Source organism: Miniopterus natalensis, chromosome 13, assembly GCF_054644295.1.
Source record: "Miniopterus natalensis isolate mMinNat1 chromosome 13, mMinNat1.hap1, whole genome shotgun sequence".
Classification (NCBI taxonomy): Eukaryota; Metazoa; Chordata; class Mammalia; order Chiroptera; family Miniopteridae; genus Miniopterus; species Miniopterus natalensis.
In genome coordinates, this window is record NC_142093.1 from 13,820,955 (window position 1) to 13,839,711 (window position 18,757).

Genomic DNA, 18,757 nt, shown 5'->3' on the forward strand with positions numbered 1-18,757 from the left:
CACCATGCCTTGGGCATCCGCAGGTACCGCTCCAGGTGCTCCCCCTTTACAGAGGGAGCGTGCGAGACCCCACCTCTCCGAGGTTCTAGTAGTCCAAGCAACTGGCTTCTTGCAGGTATAAAGAATTAAGTGATCAAGCCACCTTAGACATTTTGTCAGCATTCTTAAGTTTTTTTAAAAATCAGGTGTTTGCTCTGAGTCTGACCCTAAAGATCACAGTAAAAAGGCAGAGGGAGAGAGACACTGAGAATGTCATCATTCAGCAGTCCAAGAGGCAGGGACACCAGGGAAAGCCCCAGAGTACAGAAAAAACTATCGAAAAACAACAGATGCCAGGGCGGTGTGGGGAGAGGCACCTGCTGAGGCCCGAGACTGTAAACTTGGGACTCACTAAAGACAGTGTGCTCCTCCAGATTTCTGGTTCTATTTGGAGCACAGGTATCTGATTGAGAGGCATGGCAAGCCCTTCCAAGCTGACGGGCCTGAAATAAGTTATGCACACGCAGCCCAGTTCTTAGGGCACCGAAGGCAGTTCTTGGTTTGCTGACCCTTCCATTGGCCAAACCATCAGCAAACTGGAAGCTGCTTCGGAGCCAGCTGTACCACATTTCTCTAACCACTGAATGACCCACTGGTGGCAAGCAGGATGCCCTCGGGCAAGGTCCAGTCTTAAGGACAATGTATGTTCTGGAGCCCAAGGTTCTGCCCCACATTACCGGGCCGGCCCCATTCTATATCACAGCCACATGGCCTTCCCCCTTCCCATACCAGGTGTCCCCAGCTCATCTTTCCCTTGTAAACACCCTGGAGCTGAGGCAGCCCCACCTTTGCTCCCTGCTGGGTTTCTCATCGCCCCACCTCTGCCCAGCACATTTCCACGGAAGGCATTAACTCTCTCATGGCTCAAACCCACACCTCCTCCGAGGCTGCCGTGTCAGGACATGACCGTGCCTGTTCATATATGTGAAAAACCGAGGATGGGAGAACACAGAGGAGGAAAGTAACACCCGAAGGAAGAAAAACACCAAATGACGTGCCCAACCCCCTCCCCAACATGGACCAAATGATAGGAAAAAGGGGAATAAATGGGTGAGAAATTTTCAAATGAGAAAAGACAAGGGGACGAGGGAAAAGGAGAGATGCTAGAGGGAAAGTGAAAAAAAAAGGGGGAAAGGAATACATGGATTCCTTTTAGAGGAGAGGAGAAAGGTTGAAAGAGAAGAACTCAAGCCAATGAGGAGGTATGCAGGGGAGAGCAGGAAAAGGCACACGGACAGCCCCGGGTCACCGAGCCTCTGGTATCTCGTCCTCACCGGGCCGCAGATGAGAGCACCTTGCAGAGAAGCCCGGCGCCTGGGCCAGCCTGGACCCCTTCTGTGCACAGGTGAGGCCCTGAAGCAGGGATGGGCCTTGTATCCCCTGTGCCTCCCCATTCCAGAATCTTCCCAAGGACCTGTTCCCTGGCAGCACAGCCTGAACGTGGGAGCAGCAGATCTTCTAGAACTCAGGGGCCAAAAACAGCTGCCCTTCCCCTGGCCCCAAATAACACAAAATACCTAGAACCCTGAGCCCTGCGGAATGGTGCTGCCCAATGCTTAAAGCCCCCGAGGCCACATGTGGGGCCTTGTCAGCCTGGGGGCCCCCCGCTAACGCTAAGTGGGCAGCCCAGACCCCCCCCCCCATAGGAAGAGGCTTAGAGAGCAGCTCCTGACCACCCAGAACACTCAGGCAACCTGCCAGAGAACCTGGGACAGCCACAGCCCACCCCTAGGAAGGCCCTTGGCACTGCGGCCCCTGCAGAGCCCCCAGGCTGCACACTTACTTTATATACGTGTTGGTATTTCCATCCGGGAAAACGTACGGATGCTTCTTCCGGAAGACGTGGCCCACTCGGCTGCAGGGGATGATCTCTAGGCTTCCCCCACACATCCACACCCTGAAGGAGATTTCTGCAAGACAGCCATGCCTCCTATCAAGGCTCTGCCTCTTGGAGGGGGCGGGGGATGGGCACAGGATGGCAGCTTTGAGGCACCAGGCACCAGGCAATGCCAGGTCCAAGGAAGTGGTGAGAGCCAGCTGCACCCAGCCTAGAGCGCAGGGTTACTAACTGAGTCCACAGCAGAGGTTCCACAGGCTGGGTAATCTGCCTCCCCATCCACAAGTGAGGATAACAACGCACACCTGGGAGGGTGGTGGAGCTAAGACAGGAACAGCGGCCTGCACGGAGGAGGAGCGTGTATCTAAATCAGCCCTACGCCACCAGCGCCTCGGGTCCCACCTCCCTCGGTCTCCGCTGTCCCTCCCCCTTCCTGCTCTCTGTCTCCCTTTGTTGCAACTACCCAACCAGGGGCCTGGTCCTCTTCTTTATTTTGATCATCTGCTCTCATCACCAGTCCTCAGCACCCTTGTCCCCTACTTCCTCTTGCCATGTGTCCCTGGAAAAGCCATGGAGTTGCAGACAAGACTTCCTTGACACCAAGACTACGTTGCCACCTTCTCCACCCTTGCCCAGGTGCTATCTGGATGGGCTACAGCTCATTCCCAGGAAGCTCAGGTTTCCCTCGGAGTGGAGACATGAGACACTAGGATGAAGGAAGGGCTCCTCGAGGTTGCTATTGAGTAAGGGCAAGAACATGGGGGGAGGGGGAGAATGGGAAGAGCTTGGCTTTGGGGTCAGCAGCCCCGAGTCTGCAGTAACCTACTAGCTGCATTCATGGGGAAGCCTGCTTGACCTTGCTGAGGCTGGGTTTCCTAGTATGTCAAACGAAAATCATAAAAATACTCCACAGGATTGCTGTCGGCATCAAATGAATAGAATTTTGAGAATAACTGAAAATTGAGTGGGATGGAAAGATCAGCGATCGTCATGAAGAGAGGTTCCTCTGAAGCCAGTGTCTTTAAAACATGGACTCCGATAGCATCGCCCACCTGTGCCCACGTCCAACTTCCTTCGCCTGCCATAAGAGGCGTTTGAAACTCATGGACTTAACATCCAAGATTTTCACTCTCCATCAAGGTCCACGCTGCACAGCGACCTGGCATTTGGCAGGGGCACTGTTGGGATCGTGTGCCCCACGCTGATGTCTGCGGGAGACCAGGAGCAATGAGTGAGCTTCGCTGACAGTCTACACCCGTCTCCACCTCGCAGTGCATGTGCTGAGGGGCTAAGGGCTCGGTCCAGGGAACTGTCAGTACACGTGTGCATTTCATCTCCAGAGATGCCTTCCTTAACAGGTATAAGGTCCACTGTGCTCCCACTGACTCCACCCCAGGATCTCAAAACACAGTCTGCTCTTGTTCCTAAAAAGGAAAGCGCTGTAATCCCTCAACACTGGGGATGGAAGCCTTGCCTAGCCTACTAGATATAACCTGTATGTTTTGTGCCAGCTTTCTTCCAAAAATATGCTTATGTTTCAGCTACAGTCTCTTCCTTTCCATGTATTCAAATGAGACATATGTTTCCTCCTCATTTGCAAAGAGAATCCCTCCAATTTATGCCTCATTCCACCTACCCCCAGGCTCCCAAAACCTGCTTCTGTCCCTGTGCTTGCTTTGCCCAGCACTGTGCTGTTTTCTGAATCTGCTGACCTCCCTCCCCTCTGCACAAGTCCCCAGCTTAGAAAGTACTGTCACCTGACTCTGGTCTTCTCCACGTTCCTTCTGGTCTCCCAGCATCTTGACTCCAAGGCTCTGTCTCCCAGTGCCTTCCTGACTTTGCTTCCTCACCTGATCCCGTCGTTCACTGGACACAGGACTCAGCTCCCTCCCACAGCCCCAGCTCTGCTCAGCTCCTCGCCAGCTCCCAGTGGCTGCCTGGCGCTGTCGAGGTGCACTGGTCACCATCCGACGCAGAGTCTCCTCCCCCGTTGGCAGCCCCCACAGCCTGCCTCCTCTCCTAGCCTCTAAACCCACCCTCCTCCTCCTTTCCCGTGCCTGCTGCTTTTGCCTAAATCTTCAGAGTATCTAAGTTCTGCACACATGGGCCATGGGAGGAAATGACCCCTTCATTTACTTCTGGCTGGGCTTTGTTCAGTCCTTCCTCTGGGCAGCTTATCAGTCATCCCAAGGACCCCACTCATGGTTGTGATGCTCTCATTTCATGATGCAGAAGCAGTTCTAACAGGGCCCCTGACGGCGAGTAGCTGGGAGCCGAAGCATGTCCCCCAAACTCCAAAACTCATGCTCTGCCTGATCCCACCCTCCCTCAGTCCCAAGCACCCCCATCAGCCAATACAGCTGTGGACACAATGATATTGACTTCAACATGCTCACAAACAAGAGAGATCTATAACCGCAGTCACATTCTAGCTCATCCACTCATTCCCCCAGTCCTGACAAACGTCCCTCTCAGGTCTCCTTTGGGCTAGCTGGTGCCGCCCAGGGGGTTCTGTGGCCTTCGGTGCATAAGAGCTCTTCTCCCCTGGAGGCCAGCCAGATTGTCCAAACTGAGCCAATCTGAGACACATGGCCCGATGTGCATTGCTGTGCTGCTGCTAGAGTCGAGGCCGTCTGGGGGAGCAGCGTGGAGTGGGCAGATTAGCATATGACTTACAGGTACAGTAGTGTGGAACGTTTAAAACCTAGGACATAGAGCTGCCCTTCCTTTATCTACTCCATTAACTTCAAGATAACAATGTCCATCCCCCCAGGACTGCAAGCCAGGCCCAGTGATGGGCAGATATCTGCTGAAGCCTTTGGGAAAGTCCTGCAACCCTGTGGCCCTGGGCAGTGGGGGCTGGGACACAGCGGGTGTGAAGAGCGGGCCTTGTAAGCAAAGCCCAGACCCCACTCTCACATCTCCCATCCTGCAAAGTCATCACTTTCTTATGTGAAGGAAGGTGAACCAAAAGACAACGTAGGGAGTTTGTCGGGGTTCTCACTGAGTCAGCACCCGCAGGATCTCCCAGGCGATGAATGTCAGGCAGCCTCAAATCCGCTTTGAACTTCAGGCAGGAAAGGTGTAATTATTCTATCCTCATTGGGGACAGTTATCTTCTTATTTTCTTTAAACTTCTTTTTAAACTTAATTCTTTAAACTTTCTTTAAATTAATATTTGAGAGCAAACTGCCCTTCCCACCCTCCATTCTTACATCTTTCTTTCTATCTTCTCATCAACCCATCAGTGGCATTGCCAGTGCTCATAGGCCCTTTTTCCCCCAGAACCAGCATCTACCTGGCAAGCAAGCCCATGATGGTGGACAGGAATTCAGGGGGCAGGGGACAGCTTTCTCCCTAGGAACTGAGCCACAGCTATTCATATGCCACTTCTGGTCAAGGTTCTAATTTCATCGTATAGCCTGGTTTCTAAGCAAAGGGGCATTAGACACGGGCTCCAGTGAACGCAGTGGGCTGTTTTGAATGCAGCCACCTCCACTGGAAACCCTGCAGCATTATCCAATCTACCCCTGGCCAGTGGACACCTGGTGAGAACAAAGGGAGCAGGGTGGACAGTGGTGGGCACAAAGAGACAAACACTCACTCGGCTATTTTTACTCATAAGGCAACACATATAAATGTGGTCACAGGGGCCTTTCCTTTCAATAATCTTTCTATTCTCAGGGCCTCCTGGGCCAGAAATCTCTGTTATTATTTTTTAATGAATACATACACTTGTGTAGAAATGATCTTATTGGTCCACAAAAGACAGCCCTAGATCTGTGAGCAAAATCGTGCTTCACACCATCTGGGACAATCAGGACTGATCCGAGTCCCTGGCTGCTAAACAAGTAGTAACCTCAGTCGCACCATGGCCACCGAGGACCATACGACGACAAATGCCACAGTGGCACCTTTATATTTCCATGTTCTCAGTGGAAAAGCATGGCCTCTAGGGTCTCACCTGGGCATGGGCCTTAGCCAGCAGCCCAGATATGGAACAGAGCAGAAGCCTACTTCTGCTCTGCTCTCCACTGGGGACAAGGAGGACTTTCATCAGACTTAGGTGTTCTTCTCAGACAAGGCCATTTCTCTCCCCTTGAGCCACGAAGCATGGAGAGGGTGAGGCTGGAAGAGGAGGCTGAAGGGATAAACTACTCCAGCAGGTCTGATGCAATGCTCCTCTAACAAACATGGCTCGCACAGAGCCTGAAGGGGAGGAGGCACTGCACGTTGTCTAATTAATCTTCCCAGCGGCACTATGAGGTGGCAGTGTGATCATGTCCCATTGCTGCTGCAACAAATTACAACACTAACCCAGTGTGTGGGTTTGGTTGGGCCTCTACTGAGTCTCCCAAGGCCAATGTCAAGGTGTTAGAGGGATCCTGTTCCTTTCTGGGGCCCTGGAGAAGAAACAGCTTTCATGCTCATTCAGGGTGTTTGCTGATCTCAGTTCCTTGCGGTTGTGGGGCTGAGAGTCCCTCTTCCTCGCTGGCTATGGGCCAGGAGCCTCCCTACAGCCACAATGCCCCCTCCATCATCAACCCAGCAGTGGCCAAACCAGTCCCTCTTACGCTGCCAATGTCCCTGACTTCTTCTGTTCCATCTCTTCTGCCTCCAAATGAAGAAAGTTCTCTGCTTTTAAAGGCTCACATGATTAGACTGGGCCTCCTGGATAATCCAGGACCATCTCCCAACTTCACATTGAATGGCCTAGATCACATCTGCAAAGTCCCTTTTGTTGCATAAGGTAAAATCCTGACAGGTTCTAGGTGACAAGATGCTCTCCTTGACCAAGCTTTGGTCAGCTCTCTTCTCTAGGAGCCGTGACCTTGGCCCCTGTCCTTGATGAGCCTACATTACCCAATTGTAGCAAGAATCCTGCTAAGCCAGTTGAGAATCCCCAACCCTTGATGTTCCCTCTTAGTAATTTCCACCACCCCCCTGCCCCCACCCCTTGGCTCAAAATCCCCATTTGCTCTTGTATTCAGAGTTGAGCCCCATCTCCCTCCCATATTGCCATAGTCTTGACCCCTACTGTGAAAGCCTTGAGTTAAGTCTTCCAAACCATTTTAACAAGACTCAGAGTCATTTTTTCTTTAACGCAGGGATTCGGGGATGGACATCTTTTGTGGGAGGCCATTCTCCCTACCACAGAAAACACTGTCTCTACTCTAAAGACCTGGAAATAGGCTCAGTGAAGCAAGGTAACTATTCCAAAGACACACAGCTAGTAACGACTAGAGGATTCTAACTCAGGCCCATCCGATTTTGCTGCCCATGTTCATCCACACGGGTGCCTGTGTGCCAAGCCTGGCATAGCCTGACGTCCTTGACTACCTTCTAGGGATGGGAGATGGTGGTAGCTCCTCTCTGGGCCTCACCTCATCTCTTTCCTCAGCACTGTCTTTTGTATTTACTGCACTCTAGAAATCCCCCATTCTAAATCCAGGAGTCCCATGTTCACCCTTCGTATATGTGCTAAGGCTCCTTTTTTTAAAGAAATGTGTATCACCCCACTCATACACACACACCTACAGACACACATACACACACAATTTCTCACTGGGCAATAGCTTCCAGTGACAAAAAGCTAAATGTGAGATGCAGCTGGGAGTAGCTGTATCAGATATATTTCATGTCCTGTGTTATGCAAATTGGAGTTTAAGCATGCAATTTTAAGGCAAAGCGACTTCTGGGGGGAAAAAAGGCTAAAAGCCACATTTCACTAAAGCCTGCTTCTATGCTGAACTGCAGATGTAATTATCAAAACTATTCAGCTCATGTTGGAAACGCTTTGTGGGAACAGGCACCAGGCTCGGGCTGGGGGAGTCCATGGGGGATGGGCTTTCCCATGGCAGCTTCCAACAGACGCAAGTGAGAGGGGGCGGGCAGGGACAGTATGCCACTGAGGACCCTGGTGGTCACCCCGGCCAGAGCCTTTTCCAATAACCTCAAGGACTTTTGTGCTGTGAAATATAGTCAATGCAAAATAGGCAAAGATGTCTGGAACACACAGAAATCCCATTTCTTGGAAAGGAAACACACCTGTACCTGCTATTGTTAGTTTTCTCCATGGGCTCCATTTAATGCAATGAAACTTGTTTTACATGGAGCCTCATAGATGGGGCTCTGCTGACCTTCCCACCCTGACTCCCCTTCCCAGTCTCTCAGTTTTGAACACAGAGAGCAGTTTCCACCGTCTAGGCCTTGAGGATGAGAAGCTGGATGGATATTCTTGCTTTGCTCCAGGTTTAGTAGGAGGCAGGGCTAGTGCCTGGGTGAAGAGGAGAGCCAGGTGCTGGGGCACAGAGGAAGGAACCGCGGTGACAGAGAGGGCAGGGAAGGTGTCCGAGTCCTGGGGGAGCCTGCCCAGAGCTGTGTTCCTCAGCTTGGAAAAATGGGGCTAGGTTGTTGGAGTCTGGCCACGTCAAGGCAGAGCCTCTGGACTGAAGGCTGGAGTGGGGGGCAAGGCCAAGGAGGAACCCAGCTGAGGAGTGTGGGCCTCATCCTTAGGACAAGCAGCAGCCAGTTGGTGGCAGCCAGGCCTGGGATGTGGCAGAGACCTGCATTTCAGAGACAGCACTTTGGCAGGAGTGTGGGACGATGGCTTTGAGGGGAGTAGACTAGAGGTGAAGGACCATCCAGGAGAGCACTGGGAATGAAGAGGGGAATGGACGTGAACAATGGTGGTGGAGGGGGAGAAGATCTTCAGGACTTGGTGAGCTGGGGCATGGGGAGGCCCCTCTTGCGACACCCTGGCGTGGGACCTGCTTCACTCCGACACGCAGCCTCCTCCCCTCTCAGCACCGTCTCTCCTCTGCAGCTGCAGCATCACCCTCCAACCCCACCGAACCCCTGACCATCACCCCATCCTTCATGGACTCTTCCAAACTCCCGCCTTCATGTACTCGGGTGCCTATCTCTCCTCACCCACAGACCTGACGCCATCCACACGCTATACCCACCATCTCAAAAGCATTGCATTTCCTGGCATATAAAAGGCCAAGAAAAAGAAATCCAAGGGCTGGCAGCCAGGTATAACACTGGAATGTGGGGAGGGGAGAAAACCAAGTGCCTGCAGTGCTTTTTGTGATAGGTTATAAGATGTCCCTCCCACAGCTACGCAGAAGCCCCTCCCTGCTCCCCATTTGAATCAGGACTTGATAATGCAGCCGACCTGGAACTCACTAGATGAGATTGCCACTTGATCTGAGCAGATGTGTCCACATTACTGTAAAGAGAAGGTACTGGTAGCTGGACCAGATGAGCCACCATTGAAAATAACGTGTTAGGTCTGAGTCCAAATGTGGCTGCCCCGTGGAAGAAGGAACATACGACACTCACTTCGTAAGGTTCAAAAGGGCAAAACGAGGCCCGACAGACAGAAGCTAGAGGGAGACGGGCTTTGCCTTAGACTTTTCTAGCACTTCAACACAAATTCTCAGCAACAGAACACGCTGAGTTGCGAGGCAGGGGCTGCAGCGCCGTAAGTAGCATCTGAGCAGAGGCTGGATGCCTGCTGTCTGTCCAAAGTGTCGCAGAAAGAATTCACGTGGTGGCTGGAAAGAAAGGCTAGAACACGACACTAAGGGTTGTGAGAGGTGCTGTGATCACCACAATATCGATCGGCTCTGCCCAGAAAGAGAGAAATCTCGCTCCACTGAGAACGCCAAAGGCGAACCTGGCTTCAAGTCCTCCTGGGCTGGTGCAGGCAGATCTGACCCCAAACCCGGACCAGAGGCCCCTTCACATTCCAGGACTGGGTCCCAGAGTGGGAGTCGGTTTGGTCGGGGGTGTTGGGGTTTTCTGCTTTGTTTGCCAAGCTTCCAATCTGGCCCCCGTACGGCAGGAGACAGACTTTCCTGATGGATTTCCCTGCACTGCCCAGTTTGGGAGAACAGATGCTGTGGGTCAGGCCAGCAGCCATAAATTCTGGGGAAATAACTCTTAGTGACTGAGGAAGAGGCCATAAAACACTCTGGAGGCAGGGACAGGAGAAAACAATGGCAGAGGACAATGCACCAGATTACTGCTAAATGCCAGGATGAGCCCCATGCATCATTCCCCTGGCCTGCGCCCCTGCTCCGGGAGCCCGTGCCAAACAGTGCCGGTGCCCAGGGAGGAGATGGGGCCCCAGCACTCGGGGGCTCTTCCTCCTCCTTTACTGTGGTTTATTCAACCCAGAGTTACCGAAGCCTCCTTCGTGGCAGACACAATGCTAAGCACTGGAGACAGCTGTGAACATACAGGCCCAAGTCCCTGCCCTTGAGCAGCTAACATTCTAGCCATCTTAGGTCTCACCTGCTGGAAGGGAGGGAAGCTAACATTTCTTGTGCCCGTGTGGTGCCCGGATTTTTACAGATTTATCTCAATGGGCTTTCACAATGACCCCAAGAAGCATGCCCATGTTATTCTCTAAAGACATAAGGAAACTGGAGGGCCACTCAGGGTCATCAGCCGATGGAATGGGTCTCTGACTGCTCTTTCTGCAAACTGCAGCCACGCACCACTGCAGCTGCACCCGGTCCTCTGCTAGCAGAGTTTTGGAACCTGTAACCCAGCCCCTCCACCCCCACCCCTTTCTCTGCCCTGCAAGATAAAGATGAGATGCCCCCAGAGTTTCTGTAGCAGTCACCCCAGACCCTCATTAACCTAGCGCTGAGTACTATATGCCGCGAGCAGCCAACAGATGTGATCCAGATGTTTCCAGGGTCACTGTCAATCCTGCTCTTCGTTCTCTCTCTCTCCAATCCCACTGCAACTCCAAATTCTCAAGTTCAGTGTTCCTAGCTCACGCCTGCCTCTGGCCCTTGGTGTTCCTCCTTGGTCTTCCTGGCTTTTGCATCTCAACTTCCCCCTGAGGGTCTGCCTGGTCCTCAGCACCCCCTTGGTTCCATGGAGCAATTCCCTGGTTGCCTCCACCCTCCCAGCAACCTCTCCCTTCTCTGGTGCCCCACCTGGCCGTCCCCCAAAGGAGTAACAGTCCCTGTTCCCTGGCCCTCTGCCCAGGCACGTGTGGTCCAAGGACACAGATTCCCCACCCAGGCTCCAGGGTGCAGAGACAGTAACTCACCAAAGTTCTCCCCGCCCCAGATGTCCATGTCCATGTCATACTTCCCCAGGTAATTGAACCAGGACTTGTCCATCACGAAGAGCCCTCCAGCTATGACTGGAGTCCTGTGCATAGAGAAAGAGAAAAGGGAGGATCGGTATGGGAGGGGGACCATCTGTCACATTCTTCTGCCCTAGCCGCCCAGAACTCAAGGCCATGTTCTTACTATTTCTGCCCCTTTTCAGGGAGGTCAATACATTTACCAACTTACCTAAAACACAAACCTGCTCCTGGGTTTTACCCTTCGATTATAAATCTCCTGCCTTTGCAGACAGGCTAACTCACTCATCAGCACACCTCCCGTGGGGGCCCAGGACTCGCTCAGAACCCAGGCAGCTCTGAGGGCCGGGGAGTCTGCACTGGCCCCCCTCCAGGCCCTGCCCAGCATGGCTCTCTGGGAGCTCACTGTTGGGAACAGGGGCAGTGGGCCGCTGACCAGGCAGAGAAGGGCTGGAGCAGCACCTGTTAGCAGCACATCCATTTCTTGAGACTGGCCTTTTCTCATCAGAGGCTCAAAGGGGACCATTTGGGACCCTCCCATGGTTAGCAGGAAATGCAAGTACATCATGGCATGTTTGTGGGTAGAAAACACTGGGCAACTCCCAGCACAGGTCTCCACCAGGCCCCCAACCCATTAACAGAAGTTTCCATGAGGACAGAAATTTCCTAAAATGAGGTTTCCTCCCTGTCTCAATTTTCTCATCTGTAAAATGGGGCACTGGACACTGTGACCTCTCTAGCTCCGAAGCTGAAAATGCTAAGAGCCTTTCCCTGACTCCCAGCAAAGGTGGCACTGGCAAAGGGCTGTCTTGGTCTCTGCCCAATCTTTTGAGCATCTAATGTTGCAACTCCCTGTGCCACCAGACAGCGGGAAGGACCAGGTGGGAATGAACCAGCCCACCCCACCCTCGCCCTGACTTACCTAATGGGCTCAGCAGGGTCCAGGCGATGAGCCTTTTGTTCCGGGGAGAGCTGCTCCCATTGGAAGTGGAGGCTCCAGTCAAACCCTAAAACACAGCACCCAACTCAGTCAATTTGGTCTCTCAGATCTACTTGCAGAACTTGCTCATTCTGTCCCTGTTCTAGAAGTTCATGAATGTCCTGTTTCCCAGGGAAGCTGGTCCCAGGGATCTCGTCTCACCCTGGCTGAGCAGAAGCAGAGTCACCTCATTTCCCTTTCACAGATTCTCTTTCTCTACCCCTCCTGCCTCTGTGCCTGCTCAGCTGGCCAGCTAGGATTGAAGGGGAGAGGGTAAAGGGTCCCCAACCCATTAACAGAAGTTTCTATGAGGACAGAAATTTCCTAAAATGAGGTTTCCTCCCTGTCTCAATTTTCTCATCAGAGTGCACGGGGACAAGATGGGCAGTTAGGGAATGTGGCCCCTGGCCGGCAGCCTCCGGAAGGTGGAAGCAGGAGGGGTGGAGGGGCTGAATCACCTAAAGTCGGTCTTGGGATGCAGGCAGCACTGGGCCTGGGCACAGAGCTGTGGTGGGCCTCAAGGAGAGGGTAATAGCCAATGCTGAGGTGCCATGCAGCCAGGGGGCCTTGCTTCCCTCACAGCCAGGCCCTGGAGTGAGCCCTGTGCTGGAGCAGAGCTCTGGGGGCTGGGAGCAACCTGCCCCTCCCCTGCGGTAAGGGCACAGTGAAGCTCCTGACATCACAGGATGCAGGGGGACGTTCCAGACAAGCCACAAGGGGGGAAGTTTTCCCGCTTTCCCTCTCACCAGCAGCGACTACGAGAAACAGAAAGTCCTTCTGGGGAGAAGGCACCAGCGCACTTACCCCCTCTGAGCTCTGTGGCGGTCTCGATGTAGTTGAAGGCGTCCAGGTTGATGATATCGATCACGGGGCACACCACCCGTGTGTGGTCCTGCCAACAACAGACCTGTGCTCAGCATGAGGTAAGTGTGGCCAGAATCAGGGAGCTGGCAGGGCCTCCCCCTGATAGTGTCAGAGACTGGTTTTCGGGCCTTGACCAAACACTTTCCTCCCTGTGTCTCCATTTTCTCATCTGTAAAATGGGGCACTGGACACTGTGACCTCTCTAGGTCCGATGCCAAAAATGCTAAGAGCCCTTCCCTGACTCCCTGCACAGTGGCCATCCAAGAACTGGGGTGGAGGCTGGCTGGAGACACTGAGAAAGGGGACATCAGGAGGGGGCTGCAGAAGCCCTTCACCAGCAGGGGCGCTCAGGAGGCAGAGGACACAGCTGGGAAGGTGACCTCAAGCCTGCAGCCCCAAGCAGCAGCCTTCTCTCATAGTGGGAACCTCTTGGAATTTCCAAATACTTACTTTCTATGCCTATGTTTCCAGGCAAGTTGATGAATAGTGTTTCCAGAGATCCTAACTTCAGTTGTCGCCTGTGATATTCATGAATAGGTACCTCCAGCCCTGACTTCCCTCCTGGCTTCCAGACTCAGATCCAGTCTGGTCTGCCAGGAGCCACCTTCGCATGGATTCCACACAGCCTTGTGATGGTGGCTTCATCACCTCTCCCCAAATGCGCTCCTTTCCCTCAGTTGGGTCCCTATTTCTGTCACAGAACCATCACATACCCCACTTCCTCCCCAGCACTAAATTAAGAAGCTTCATCTCTGCCCATAGACCAACACTGCTATTCTGAATGAGTCCTGCCTCCCCTTTATCCTCTCACACCTGGGTACTGCGGTGGACTCCTCACCCCATCGCACCCCTTCCCTTTCACTCTACAGGTGGCTGACAGTTTTCTCTGATATGCAAGTCTCACTCACAGCGCAACACCTAAAGACTTGAGTTGCCTGCAAGATAAGGTTCCAACTCCTTAGCTTGGCATCCAAGACCATCAAAAACAGGCCTGTATGGAGCTTTCCAGCCTCACTGCTTGCTCTGTCTAGAGGCATGAAAGTCATCCAGAGGACATTTTCAAAATCTTCAAGACAAATTCACCACCTCCTCGGGCCACCAAGGCATTATATATATATATATATTTTTTTTTTTTTTTAAATGTTCCCTAATTCTGAGTGAACACCCCTGTACCTGGTGTGCAGGAGGAGAAGCCGGGCTTCCATGGGCAGTGTGAACTAGCTGTGAACACAGAGAGTTGATAGCTACACAGAATCCAGCAGCAGAGGAGAACCAGGGCCACTTTTCCAATCCTCTGCACCCATCGCCCCGGGTGGGCACAGGTGGGGATCTCTGCTTCTCCTTGCAGCCATTTAATTTCCTGGTTCAATCTCTCCCCCAAATGAGGCTGTCTTCTTATTTTAAGGTCAGATTCACCAAGTGCCTGCTTTTACATTCACAGATTTAATCTGGCCCTCAGCCTCCATGTGTGACTCATCCTGACAGTGACAAGGTGCCTCTGAAGCCAATTGGCCCTTCTGGGGGAAAAAACGCTCATTTTCAAAGCACTGCTTCCACCTCTGGGATGTGCACAGATGCTTCCTTCATGGTCAACACAGTACCTGCCCAGCTGCCACAGTTCTCTGGGGCTCCTCGCAGGCCACGGTCATCATGTATCTGTGTGTGTACACACACACATGGCCATCCACACCAATATCTACACACAGACACACCTCTAAAGACATCCTGGTGATTTGAATTCTGAAGTGTTCTCAGGAGTTCAGAGACTGACCTTCTTCTGAGGGACTGATAAAACCCTCCATTTGCCTTTGCTTGCTGAGTTTTGGGGGCTCTGCAGCTTCACTAGGGCCTGTATAGATCTTCGTGCAATAAAGGATTAATCTTCCGCAAAGACATGCTTGGCCCTTACCCAGCTCCTACGTGTAAGCCCTTGGGATGTCCTGCCTGTGAGAGTATCTCTATTTGCTGGGAGCCTTGGGCTTTACCAGATAGTCTATGCTAACAATGTGATTTAGGATGAGGCCTTGGCCATGTGGTACCAACTCAACTTGACCTCTGGAGGTGCATGGACATCATAGGGGTGATAGCCATGTCTATGTCGCTGACCCACAATAAAAACCCCAGACACCTAGGCTCAGGTGGGCTTCCCTGTTTCTCAATACACTGCATGTTGCCACACATCCTCGCTGGGGAAAGCGAGTGCTGTCTGTATAAGACGACTGGGACAGGACAACTGGAAGTCTGAGCCTGGAACTCTCCCTATGCACCTCTTCCTGTTGCTAATTTTAATTTATATTCTTTCACTTTAATAAACAATAACCATGATGGTAACAGCTTTGTTAAGTTTCAAGTCTTTCTAGTGAATTACTGAACCTGAGGTGGTCTTAGGGAACCCCAAACCACAATCTCATTTTTAAAAAACCTTTCTTTAATATTTGGAATGTGAAATGCAAAATAAAATGCTGGTTGCTTCCCCAGAAGCCACCCCTGGGCTCTCTACCCCCAGGGTAGGGACAGGCTCTGGTACACTCTCCCTAGAAGTTCTAAGGGTTTCTGTCCCATTACTCCTGTCACAATTTGGCCACAGCATCTGCTTGGTGTCACAGAGACCAGATAGGCAATGAGAGATGTTTGGGGCTAAGTGCTTTGTGGAGCCATGACCTTATGAAGGGGCTGCAGGAGACTTTCTAAAAGACCCATCAAAGCCAGGACATTCTCTCTGAGTGACCCTGGCGGGGGCAGTCAGAATCTGCTCCACTGCTGTATCCCTCAGCCCCAGCTCAGAGGCTGGTGGGCAGCAGGTGTTCAACTGGTGTTGGCCACAAGAAGCCATCTATCAATTCCTGTTGAGGGCACTGTGTCAATGGCTGGCAGCAAAGCAGGTGGATCAATTACTGAGAAAGATGGCCTCTCCCCATGTAGGCTCAGGGAGGGAGGGACTCTCTCTGTAAAGATACCCAGACTCATCACAAGTCCCAACCTGGGCTGTACCTTTATGTCTAAGTCCATGGGTAGGTCAAGCAGGCAGCTGGTGGAATCCCTGGCAGACCCAGAACAGTGCTTCTGTCTTCTCTCTTCCCCAACTCAAATCCAACCCCAAGCCCCACCCCTCTACTGGGAGCCAACGGCCATTGATTACCCCTGCAGTCTACCTCTCAGTTCTCCACCCATTCATATAATTAAAGCCACTGTGAATGGGAAATCAAAAAACTCCTGGAGACTCATTCACTCATTTCAACCAGCATTACTGAGCACCTACTGGGGTTTAGGACCCGTGGCAGGTACACAGGTAGGACCTCACAGTCTAGGGAAGGCGGTGGACAGGTAAGGAGAGTTTTGTGATGAGGGAGAGGTGGGGGCAGGAGAGGATCCTCAAGGAGGTGATGCTGTGACAGGAGACCTGGGTTCCTATTTGGATTCTGCCATCTAAAATATAGGTGACCTCAAGCAAACCAGCACTCAGTGGGGAACTCTTTTTTCATCGATGAAGCGAGGACAAATCAGTATTTGCAAAACCGCCTGCCTTCCCAACAGGGCTCTTGGAAGAACAGCTGAGGAGAGCGTGTAGAAGGGTTTTGAAGCATAGACGAGCCATCATTTATATCAATTTACCAAATGCTACAGGATTGAAATTTCTTCAAAATCTTTTTTCTAGTAAAAAAATATATATAGATAAGGAAGGGAAAAAAAAGAAGCCTGTGTTTAAAAAAACCCCAACATGGTGCTTGTTTCAAGCATCACCACATAATTGAAGGGGAGAGAAGGGAAATCGAGATTTTCCATGTGGAAAACACCAGCCGAGGACAGCTTGACAGCTCAAGCCCAGCCTCTTTCTTATCTCTTTTCTATTTTTGAAAATCCCAAACCCCAATTACAGCTTAAAATTTCCACTTCCACTCACAAGATTTACTCTGAGACAAGACACATACAAAGACACGTGGAAACACGAGCTGACACTCACCCACACTCCTTGTCCTGAAAAGGATGTCTCAGTGGAACCAGTCATCAAGATTCAAGGTCTGGCGACAAGCTCTGCAGAAGCAGAGCAAGGACCACTGTCCAAAGTTCGTCTGACCAACCCTCTGCTACAGTGGTGGGGACCAGGATCTTAGCCTGGGAGACTGAGCTCAATCTTGGGGCCAAATGACTCCCAGAGAAGGAGCCCCCATTGGCCAGCAACACTCACAGGCAGGAAGGAGGGGATGAAGGCTTCCCCTGCCTGCAGGTAAGGTGGCGACCGATGCAGAAATGAGAGCATTTTTCAGGGGGGCTTCTGAGATGGACTCAGGCCCCGGGAACGAAAAGGGCCTGGCAGGTTGTCTGAGGAAAGCAAAGTCCCCTAAACACATCCTGCAAGGACATGTCAGCCTGGGCGATCCTATAGGTCAAACTCTGAGTTTCCACATGACCCAGCAATTCCAGCTCCTTGGTATGTGCCCTTAAAGAACTGGAAGCAGGAACTCAACAAAAACTTGTACACCAGTATTTGCAGCAGCACTAGTCACAATCGTGCAAAGAGGGAAACAACACAAATGTCCATCAGCAGATGAACAGATAAACAAAAGGTGGTCTATACTGTGATGATGTGATATAATAAAAATATACATTTGGCCTTTGTTCCTGGGTCATCAAAAAGAGCTACTAAAACTCCTGTAACTTCCTGAGTGAATGGGGTGAGAGGAGCATCTTTTGTGCATGAGCTCCTTTCACCATACCCGAGTTTATGCTAATTAGGGGCTCTTGGAGGATGGGGGCTGGTTGTGGGTGATTAGAGGGCTAGAACTTTCACACCCCCACCCCTGCCCCCTCACCTCTCCCTCCAAGCTCCCCCACCCCACCTCAGGGAGGGGACAGACACTGGAAGGTTGAGTTCCATCACAAACAGGCCCTAGGCCTTGCTCCACTGCTGCTCTGCCTCATTTTCCCCATCTATAAAATAGGGATAGCAATCTGCCCCATCCACTTCCCAGAGGGACTGGGGCATACATGAAGTACTGAGCTTGGGAGAGCCTGAAGATAGTGGCGCATGGGATCCTCTGCCCCTCGGTCAGCCTCACTCACCTCTTTGACCCTGTGCAGCAGTGGCTGGAGCCAGTCTCTGTTCACCTCACAGTGGCTGTCGAGGAAAGTCAGCACATTGCCCTTGGCAAAATTAGCACCCCGGATCCGGGACCGGACCAGACCTGCAGTAGGGACAAATGGCCCAGTGGGTGTCCTGTCGCTCCATCTGCCAGCAGGCCCACGGAGGAACCACTTGGCATTCTCCCCACACATGGGACACACCCGCAAACAGGCACACACATGCCACCACCCTCCCCCACATGCCCAGGTCCCGCCAGCTGCACAGACCCACCTTGCCGCTGGTTATTGCGTAAGCATGTCACCTTGGGCAGCTTGACGAGCTCACTGCAGTCACCAGCTGCAAAGACAACAGGTTATGTGAAGAGCACCTGGGGATGGAGGTGAACCTGAAGAAGAGGTAAGGCAGCCCCGCCTGCCGCCCCCACCACGACTACAGAGCCCTGCCCTGACTCCGGGGTTCCTGTGGCCTTAGGAAGGGGCACACTGACCATGGCTGTCAGTACACAATGTGGCCCAGTCCATGCAAAGTGGCTCAAGGAGGCCTCTTTGGAACAGGTCAGTCATACAGTGGCTTCTGCGTACTTGCTGGAAAACACTTCCAGATGGGAATTCTGGCCATGGGGTCATTTCTCCTTTTCTCCAGATCATTCAAAGCATCAGGTAAGAGTCCTACTCATTTTAGTAGGGTCTGGAAAAAACTGCTGGGCAGCCAGAGAATGAATGAGACAAATTTTGGAGTTTCCTTTCAGACCATGGGCCAATACAGGGGACCCTATTAATGCATACACACACCAAGCCAGTCAAGAATCTACTAAGTTTACCTGCTTAGGTCGAAGACTCA

General features: G+C 52.2%; 1 protein-coding gene across 1 annotated transcript in view; it reads right to left on the reverse strand.

The window, feature by feature from the left end:
• GALNT14 (polypeptide N-acetylgalactosaminyltransferase 14) overlaps window positions 1-18,757 on the reverse strand; it is a 157,279-nt gene that overhangs the window by 11,567 nt on the left and 126,955 nt on the right. Inside the window, exons 5-10 of the mRNA XM_016219015.2 lie at window positions 18,188-18,253; window positions 17,896-18,017; window positions 12,775-12,862; window positions 11,914-11,998; window positions 10,953-11,056; window positions 1,823-1,949 (exon numbers count right to left, since the gene is read on the reverse strand). Of these exons, the coding sequence (XP_016074501.1) occupies window positions 1,823-1,949; window positions 10,953-11,056; window positions 11,914-11,998; window positions 12,775-12,862; window positions 17,896-18,017; window positions 18,188-18,253 (592 nt within the window). The remainder of the gene's footprint in view (window positions 1-1,822; window positions 1,950-10,952; window positions 11,057-11,913; window positions 11,999-12,774; window positions 12,863-17,895; window positions 18,018-18,187; window positions 18,254-18,757) is intronic.